This window comes from Charadrius vociferus, unplaced genomic scaffold (genome assembly GCF_000708025.1).
Source record: "Charadrius vociferus isolate BGI_N301 unplaced genomic scaffold, ASM70802v2 scaffold484, whole genome shotgun sequence".
Lineage (NCBI taxonomy): Eukaryota > Metazoa > Chordata > Aves > Charadriiformes > Charadriidae > Charadrius > Charadrius vociferus.
Genome location: NW_009648074.1, coordinates 1,402,258 through 1,412,338, shown reverse-complemented (window position 1 = coordinate 1,412,338; position 10,081 = coordinate 1,402,258). Strand labels below are relative to the sequence as shown.

Genomic DNA, 10,081 nt, shown 5'->3' with positions numbered 1-10,081 from the left:
GAGCCATCCCAAACCCGCCTGGACGCCGTCCTGTGCCACTGCTGGAGGTGCCCCTGCTCTGGCGGGGGGTGGGATGGGGGAGCTCCAGAGGGACCTTCCAGCCCCCACCAGTCTGGGATGCTGTGTGATATCTGTACGTAAAACCATCCCGCTCCAGCATTTTCACACGGATGTGGATGAAGCAGCTGCAGCACAAGCTCCTACCCCCGAGAGCCCGGTGGTGAATGCCCCAAAGCCTCCAGCGTGCTCCTACCTCGCAGGTCCTGCTGCGTGCGGGCGCCAGCCATGCTCTGCCGCGGCATTCGGAGGGAGGTCCGCAGGGGAGTGTGTCTCTGCTCGTCCAGGTAAGCCAGGTCTTCTAAGTGGGCTGAGCTGGTGGCTGCCATGAGAAAGGAAACAAGTACATCACACCCGGCCTTCAGATCTCATTTCTGGTTAATGTATTTTTCCTCTTTGAAGCAAAACACAGAGTTGTAACTACATTGAGCCCATGCAGCTGAGATGAACCAAGTCTCGTGTCCCCTAGCAAAGAGTAAAGTAGCATTGTGTTAACTTTTTCTCATGCCCTGTCGCTATTTGCTCTGCTTTGGTCTCCTGTTGATGCTCACAAATAAAAAAGACACATAGAATGGGGAGAAATGGAGTCTCTCACATCTGATCTAAGTTCTCCCAATCATAAAACTTACTCAATGGCGTGCATGCGGCGCTCTGCACAGAGAGTCGACATTTCCTACTACGTAAAAAACAACTCAATAGTGCATTTGATGCTGAAGCCCACAAACTCCTCTTCAATTATTTTTAAAGCTGCTTAGTTTGGATATTAATATTTGTCTGTTCATAAAGCCAGAATTAGTGGCAGAAAAATTGAACTTTCAACAGACCAGCAAAAATGCACGAATAAATGAGAAAAATGTTATCTGAACCAAAGAAGATAACTTTCCTATTCCAGTCTTACTTGCTCATGGGCGAATTTAGTTTTCTTTACAATGCTAGATTAAATAGGAATAATTTATTGCTCTCTGCTGAAGGTGCCACCATTGCATGGATAAGCGCGGCTGGAGCGGAAACCCCGGCTAGAAACTTTCTCTCTCTCTCTCTCGGAAGCCGGCAGATAATACAGTGCAGGTTATTTTTTTATTCCATTTTCCAGGGGAAGCAGACGGATCGTCCCACCGCCAGCCGAGTGCACTCCTCCTGATGAGCGGGCTGCTCCCGCGGGGCAGAGCCACGAGCAGCGATCCCCAAAGCGTTCCAGGAAAACACAGCAAATCACGAAGAAGCACAAAGGGTACAACCAGTCTGATTTTGGAGGTATTTCTCTCCAAACCCCACGGCCTCAAGCATCACCTCACATGTGGCACCTCCTACCAAGACGTGACATTTACAGCGATCATTTCAGCAATTCCTTTTTAAGCAATGCTTTTTTCCACAGCTGCCCAATGATTACAAATATTTTTAAAATTGGATTTCACGTCGGGTGCTGCACGGTTTGGCGGGAAACGCCTCCGGACCGTACCAGAGGGGAGTGACTAGAGTTAACATTGGCCACAAAGCTCCATCAATCAGTACAAGAAATAGTAATTTTTATTTTTTTTTTTAATATGGTGATAAGTGATGAGTGGAAGACAGGAGAGAAAGTAGTGAAAACAAATTTGGATCACTTGCATCTGAATTTACCCTCTATTCTGCCATCTCAGAACCCTTTTCGGCCAAGTAATTTACAGAATATTATAAAACAAAGGAATGAAAACCCCACTCCTTGAAATAATCTTCCAAATTATAAACAGAAAACTTAAAAATAGCCATTGCAGATCACCAGCTCCGTTCTTGTTCTGATAACCATTTCCAAAATTCACATTAAACATTCACCAATGCAAATCATGCTGTGCGATATTCGGCTGCTCAGTACTCTCTATCCAATAGCGCTTTCTTTTTTTTTTCTCTTCAGTTTTTGGTCAATTACCACAAGAAGATTATTATTTCAAATTGAACTAATTAATTAAATGACTTCTTCAAAGACTGCCTGTGAAGCTGACATTAATTCTTCGTTGTGAAATGGGTAAATATTTGGATGTAGCTCTCTAGAGTAGCTCACGGCACTGGACTTTGCGCCCTTCCTCTCTTTCACCCAACACGAGATGTAACAATTCAACAAAACCGAAAGGCAGAAAATTTCAAAACTAAGAGGAACATATTTTCCATACAATGCCTAATGAGCATGGGAAAATCTTTACAAGACTGTGCTGCAGTCAAAACCCAAGCAAGATCCAGAGACTGTAACAAGGGGTGGGGAGAGGGGGCTTAAATTTGGCAGCAATTTGACATGCTGCTCTTCAAAGTCCATGAACTCTCTATGTACATATGAAGAAAAAAAAAATAAAAGCGAGACAGACAGAGAGAGCGGACAAAAGGTAAACAACAGGAGTGAGGGGAAAAAAAGGAGACAAAACCATCAAAGTCTGTTTTTAGAAGTCCTTCATGCTCTTTTACTCTTGTAAAGTTGATTAGATGTTCACTGTGAAGGAGCAGATTAGAGCTGAAACGCTGCAATTAGAAAGCAGTGGCTTTAGCGTGGATGTTAGATATTTTCCATAAGCGCTGAACCCGCCGCAGCCCGCTCACGGCATCTCCAGCGTTCGGCTGCGGGTTTCACCCCTGTTACGGCGGCGCAGGCCAATGAAATGCGCCTTTTGCATAAAAACGTGTGCAATCGATGTCCACTGTTTGCAGTGGAACTGAGCCAGAGGATGTGCGGCGGAAGAGCAGATGTTGCTGCAGCAACCAGAGTACCCTGGGGGTATCGAGTCCAGGGACACAAACCCCAAGCGTGCCCAGGAGCCTGCTACCAGGCAGGGCTGACCCCCCCACTTCAGCCTTCAGCCCACCGTCCATGCACCCACGCCAGCGTCAGCTGGAGGATCCCTCGACATGTGACGCAGGCACACGTGTGGCCACTGACTTTCTCATCAAAAGTATGACCTTAACAGAACCACAGAATGGTTTAGGTTGGAAGGGACCTTGAAGATCACCCAGTCCCACCCCCGGCACTGGGCAGGGACACCCCCCACCAGCCCAGGTTGCTCCAAGCCCCGTCCAACCTGGCCTTGAACACCTCCAGGGATGGGGCAGCCACAGCTTCTCGGGGCAACCTGCCCCAGGGGATCACCGCCCGCACAGGGAAACATTTCTTCCCAATATCTCATCTCAATCTCCCCTCTTTCACTGTAAAACCATTCCCCCTCCTCCCACGGCTCCCCTCCCTGATCCAGAGTCCCCCCCCAGCTCTCCTGGAGCCCCTTTAGGCACTGGAAGGGGCTCTGAGGTCTCCCCTTTTCCGCCTTCTCTTCTCCAGGCTGAACCCCCCCAACTCTCCCAGCCTGTCCTCCCAGCAGAGGGGCTCCAGCCCTCCCAGCATCTCCAGGCCCCTCCTCCTTTAATAGATAATCTGTTCTTGTTAAATAACAATCCCTTTTCACTGCAGCTGATTGTCAGGCAACCAGACAAAAAGCAGGCAGCCGGGACTGGCCAGCACCGACCAGCGCATGTGGGACACGCTGAAAATCCACACGATAAACAGCCCTAAGTGATCCGGGGAGAGTTTAGAAAGGGAATATTCAGGCAAAGGAGACCCCCTTTAATACTAAAATAATCAAAGAATAATCAAAGTCTGAATGCTTTTCTTTTATACTTGTACGTGACACCGCAGTAAGCTTATGCAGACCATGAAATGAGGATAAGGATTATCATCCTGTCCAGGCGTATCTTCTGCCCTTGAATGGGAGTTACTAATGCGTCACACACACCGCTCAGCAGTTCGGCTGCCCCAGGGCTCCCTCGCACACAATAAACAAACCTCCCGGCTGAAAGAACTACTGTTTCTTTGGGAAGACACCACACTTTTTCTTTACTGAGTTCTGTTAGATATCCTCATGACTTCTGTTCAAGTCACCCCGTTGAAGCTGCTCCTGCTTCTCTGAAAAATAAAGGGAAGAAAACAAAACTCCCCATACTGGACTTGCTGCTAAATATGTATCTATGAGAGAGTGCGTGTGGGTATATATATCTCTCTATATATATATCTATCAGCTGCTCAAGGACAACATCTCCTCCCTCTAAATTCCATACTCAGTCCTGCTCCAGTCCCATTTTAATTCTATCAAGCACAAACAGCCATCGGGGATGACCAGAAACATTAATCCTGCTGGTAATTTAATTTCTTTATACAAGATCATTCAATGTAGCAACAAGCTGATAAAAGCTCATTTTTCCAATTTATATAACAACAGTTAAACCCAAAAATTATTTCCTCCCTAAATACTCATCAACAAAAAAATAAACTAACTTTTTTTTAAAAAAAATTCACATTAGTCCTTGAATAGAGGATCAGTTTTACAATATGATTATTAGCAATTTTTTTTCTTTTTTACTTCAGTCTTCAGGAAAACACCCTCATACGAGCCAGTCCTGTGCACGCCGAGGAAATACTGCGCTACGGATGTGCTGCGTGCCCAAGACGCGAGACCTGCAGAGCCTCCCGTTAATCACACGGGATTTTCAATGCCAAATTGTTCTTCTTAACAGGCACAGACCACACGCCACACGCATCCCGTACTGCCCAAACCGTGTTTGACTCTCAAAACGTATGTGACATGTTTTAATTGATTGTTTTCAGAAGCATCAGCTCGTGGCAGCTCCCCGGGCAGTGTGGAGCTTTCTTCAATCAGTACTAATTGTGCTCATTTAAAACTCTGTGGAAAAAACCTCGATGAAGAGACTCGTGGGGAGAGTACGCCCAGGTTTTGAAGTTCAGTTTTTCCAACTCTCTCAGGCGGTGCGATCGAGCATGGCATCTCCCCGCTCAACACACGGCTTGCTTTACACAGAGGCCGCAAACCAGCACGGGAATACTCTTTACTGTGCAACATCGGCACTTCTACTGGTTTCCTCCGAGAAGGCGGCTGTTAAGGGGGGTTTGTTGGTGGTCTTTTTTTTTTGTTTTTCCCTTTTAAGTCCCCAAAACCAGCTTTTAGAATGGCTTCAGAGGAATGAGTTCTGCGATATTTCATCTCCTACATAAAAGCCGCAGTTAACAGACAAAGAGCGGAGTACTCATTCACATCAGCCCCATCTTCTCCTTACCGCCTACTTACGATGCAGGGAAAGGTTTTCAACATGAAGCCAAGATTGCCGGAGCCTAAATGATGGACAACTGGTCACCACAGCTGTTAATGCCGAGCCGGACTTCGGAGACACCCTTGGGAAGTGGTTCCTGGGCTGTGTCCACCCCAGCGGGCAGCTGGAAGGTGGGTTAGCCACGCTGGGACTCACGATGGGGTCCGAGGAACGTAATTTTGCCAGCACTTGCTGAGCTGTGTAATTAAAAAGCTTTTCTAACGCAAAGGGCTGAACAATCTTTCAAAATCGCTTTGATCTTCTAGGATGTGGATTTTGGTGAGCAAGAGAGGAACGACGCCTCAGAGCTGTTCTTCACACTCCCCCAGTAACTGAGGTCTACGGAACAGCAGCACTCAGACTTTTACTACAAATCAAGAAAAGACCGTCAACTCCGCTTGCCCCAGAACAGCAAACGGCAAAGGCACGACGACCCGGCTGTGCCGACGGCACTAACTGCTGCACAAGAGGCAGAAAGGAGTTTCTGAAGCAAACAACAACTGAATATTTTTCAAGTCCCTACAACACACACGCAGCCTCCTGGAAGAAGAATTGCTTCATTTCCTGGGAAGAACTGCAATCCTGCCGCTATTTTTTATTTTTCTTTTATTTATTTAAAGAGTCTGCATTTCAATCACTCTCTACAACCACCTGAAAGGAGAGGGTAGAGAGGTGGGGGTTGGTCTCTTCTCACAAGTTACAACCAACAGGACAAGAGGAAATGGCATCAAGTTGTGCCAGAGGAGGTTTAGGTTACATTAGGAAAAACTTCTACACTGAGAGCGTTATCAAAGCCTGGAAGAGGCTGCCCAGGGCAGTGGTGAATCGCCATCCCTGGGTGTATTTAAAAGCCTTCTAGATATGGTGCTCAGGGCCATGGTTTAGAAGTGAGCCTGGAAGAGTTAGATAACAGTTGGGCTTGATGATCTTCAAGGTCTTTTCCAGCCATAACAATTCGATGATTCAACCTCTGTCCTGTCTCTGGAACAAGCAGCCAGCTGCAATACCAGATGTTTTGCAGGGGCGGACTTTGTGCACGGCCAGGGAAGAGCACGACGATGGCCAGTGGCCTCATTTACTGTCGGTGCTACAAGAAGCAAGGAGTCGTTCCTCAGCAACCCAAAGCCTGGCTCTCTTCCCACCTTCATCACCATCATCATCATCTTCTACAGCTGCAACTGAGGAGACTCGTGCCCGACGCACTGCAGTCAGCGCGAGCTGCCAGATCCATTTCACATTTTGCCACGGGTTATTTCTGCAATCGTCGGTACAACTATCCTGCCATTTCTCAGGCTGATGAGCTGAGATTTATCTTCCTGATTTAGAACTGAGGAATAATTAAAGAGATCTAAGGCCAGAGGAACTAGAAGTAATTTTTCCTCAGAATATGCTTCAGTACTTCAAAAATTATGCAAGATCAATTTATCTTAGAAAATATAATATAAACCCGTTGAAAGCGTCCCCTCAATTCTGAACCTTATCCCGCCTAATAAGACACAGTGACTGCAGATAAAACACAAGGGAGAAAAAAAAGTGCCGCCTCAAAAATAGTATTTGCATACTGCAGAGGCAAATCTCCCAAGGAAACGGCAAACAAATAGAGGAAGATAATTCAGTTTCAATGTACTGTTTGAACAACAAACACCAAACGACCTGACTTGAAATTGGTATTTGGCAGCCCAGGGAGGGGGTGGGCTCTGCAGCTGGGTCTCCTGGGGGACACGGCGATAAGGGGGGGTCGCTGCTCGCACCTGAGTCAACGGATTCTGCGTGCCGTGACTGACACACGGATCAGATCCCATTATTACATGTATCCCAAATTCAGGTTCCTCACAGCTGTATTAATACATACACTTTAGATTTAATGACGTCTTTTTCGGCTGGATATCTGGTCTAAGTTATCAAGAAACTGTAAAACACAATTAGGACAATACTAAGTTTCGAGGTTTATCCGAAGCATCTTAGAATCGTAGAATGGTTTGGGTTGGAAGGGACCTTGAAGATCACCCAGTTCCACCCCCGGCCCTGGGCAGGGACACCTCCCACCAGCCCAGGTTGCTCCAAGCCCCGTCCAACCTGGCCTTGAACACCTCCAGGGATGGGGCAGCCACAGCTTCTTGGGGCAACCTGCCCCAGGGGATCACTGCCCCCACAGTCAACAACTTCTTCCTCATATCTTATCTAAATCTCCTCTCTTCCAGTTTGAAGCCATTCCCCCTCGTCCTATCACTCCATGCCCTTGTAAAAAGTCCCTCTCCAGCTTTCTTGCAGGTGCCCTTCAGATACTAGATGGGGCTCTGAGGTCTCCCCTTTTTCGCCTTCTCTTCTCCAGGCTGAACCCCCCCAACTCTCCCAGCCTGTCCTCCCAGCAGAGGGGCTCCAGCCCTCCCAGTATCTCCGGGGCCTCCTCTGGTCCCGCTCCAACAGCTCCGTGTCTTTCCTATGTTGGGGACTCCAGAGCTGGAGGCAGTACTCCAGGTGGGGTCTCACCAGAACAAGGCAGAGGGGCAGAATCCCCCCTCGCCCTGCTGGTCACACTCCTTCTGATGCAGCCCAGGGTACGGTTGGCCTTCTGGGCTGCGATCGCCCATTGCCGGCTCACGTTGAGCTTCTCGTCAATCAGCACCCCCAGGGCTTTCTCCTCAGGGCTGCTCTCCAGCCATCTTCATGTCATCTCTCTCCTTGCAATAACTCGTATGAAGAGCTGCATCTCAGTCAGAGTTTAACCATACCCCATCGTGAAAGTAAAAGAAGAAAAAAGGTGCAGGTGTTTGTGACGCTGCAGCGCAGCCCGTTGCAGGGCCTGCGGAACAGCACGTGCTCTACGGCAGACCTCGCCAGAGCTGCCTTCCTCCTGCTGCAGTGCATTTCGTTTAACGCCACATTCCTCTCGGTGCTATTTTCGTATCCATCCTCTTCCCTTGGGCAGAGGTAACGGCATTCTTAACACGCTTCTGCTCTGCTCCTCCCCTGTGGTCTTCGAGGAGTCTCGCTGCGGTGTCCCCTCTCTCAGCTTGGTCTCTCCACACCGGATCACCGCCCTTACCCCGTTTACGTGACCTCTCCCGGACTCCTTCAGGGAAACCATGGGACAGAGGGAAATATGAACGTTTCAATAGTAAGAAACCCATTTTAATGACCAGTTTCTTCCAATCGCCTGCTCAAACACCGCTGCCCGACTGTGTATTTTTCTGACCTGAAGAGAGAGGTATTCGCTTTCCTGGAAGTCACACTTTTCAAGTCACATTTTATAACCTTTCTTGTAGTGTGAGCTTGCTTTTTTCCCTTGTGCGGTGCAGGCAGAGGCAGACAAGTCTGCCAGACGCTCACACCTCTGCCAGGAACACCCTGAGAGGACCAGCCGCCAGCCGCCGGGACAGAAGATGCTCCCCAAGACAACCACCGCTCACGCTGGTCGCGAGAAGACGTAATTTCCAGGCGTTTATACCAACCCTGCCCTCACCTTCAAAGATATACTTTTCTAATGGATAAGGAATTTAGCGTTAATAACTAATAATATATTTGCTGCTATTTTATATTCTCCAAGAGGAAAAAAGACGGGAGCTAGTATTACATAAGGGCATTTTAATTCTCTATTAACATTTAAACAGACCTTAGAAACCTTCCATGTGGTCTAAATACCACAAGATTTCATGTTTCATTTCACGGGTAATGGAAATCGAATGAGGCGTTCATTGTGTACACGAAACGCGAACTTTCCTAAGAAATTTGTGTTCATTCAAAAATCTGAATGCCCGACTCCCGTGCCAAACGTCTTCTGATGATTAGCATGAAAAATGTCAAAGTAGATAAAATGAATTATTGTGCGTATTTGCCTGGGATGGGGTAGGAAGAAAATACAGTTGAAGCTTTCAGTTTCTGGGCAAAACAAACCAGCAGAGCAAATGGACGCACATGGGGCTGAACTGAAAAAGGGAGTTTTAAAGAATTATTTTTATAGGTTTTTTTCTTGGATCAAAACCTCTCAAAAATCACTGCCCTCTCAGTTCGGAGCACACACCATCTCTCCCAACAGGTAAAAAGTTAACCACACACAGGTAAAGACCACATTTTAAAAAAAACAAAAAAAAAAACAAACAAAAAAAAAACTTTGGGGGGTTTTTTTGAAAGGTTTTTGCTACCAACTCCTGACTGTCTTCCTGAAACTGTCACCCAAATCACTGGAGAACAGGTAAATGCAACAAAAAAGGGAATTTTAATTAAATTTTTGGTACTTTTCTGCTGCTATCAGTGCTGTAAGCGCGTGTCAGGCCAGCGTTACAGCTGGTGTACACAGTGCTTTGGGCGCGTTGGTGAGATACAGAGATGTTTCCATGTCATCACCCCTCACACGGACGCTCGTTACCTTGGCTCCACGTCTTTCTTCTTTTCCATTTCCTGCCTTTTTTTTTTTTTTTCAAGCTTCAAGATTTGGGGTTTCAGTTAGACGGGTGATTACTGGGTTAGGCTGTCTGAATGCCACACAGCAAGAAAAATTGCTGTTAATACTGGAAGAATGAAGCAACGTTTCTTTCTACTGAAAAAGCCGTGTTCAGGAGAGGTACCACGTACCTCCCAACACTCCCTTGTCTTGACTACGTAGGAAGGGAATTTCTTTAATTAGAACTAACAGAATTTTTAATTTGCTTTTTTGTGGGTGTCTCCCCCCTGTTAAGTTAATACATTATAACACAGCATTGGTTAAACAAAAGGAAATCGTGTATTAATGGATTTGAGCTATAATATTGAGGTTAACAGAAAATATAATCACTTCCCTGGGCGCAAACGATTTAAAAAAGCTACTTTAAAATCCTGAAACGTTAATGTGACTGATTGTGGTTCTAATCTAATAATACTCCACATTTTACATAGTTCGGGATGGAGTTCACCAAAGTAGAGCCAATTTTAA

General features: G+C 46.7%; 1 protein-coding gene across 1 annotated transcript in view; it reads right to left on the bottom strand.

The window, feature by feature from the left end:
• Nucleotides 1-10,081, bottom strand: part of TANC2 (tetratricopeptide repeat, ankyrin repeat and coiled-coil containing 2) — a 218,381-nt gene that overhangs the window by 76,194 nt on the left and 132,106 nt on the right. Inside the window, exon 8 of the mRNA XM_009883856.1 lies at nucleotides 254-379. Coding sequence (XP_009882158.1) covers nucleotides 254-379 — 126 coding nt within the window. The remainder of the gene's footprint in view (nucleotides 1-253; nucleotides 380-10,081) is intronic.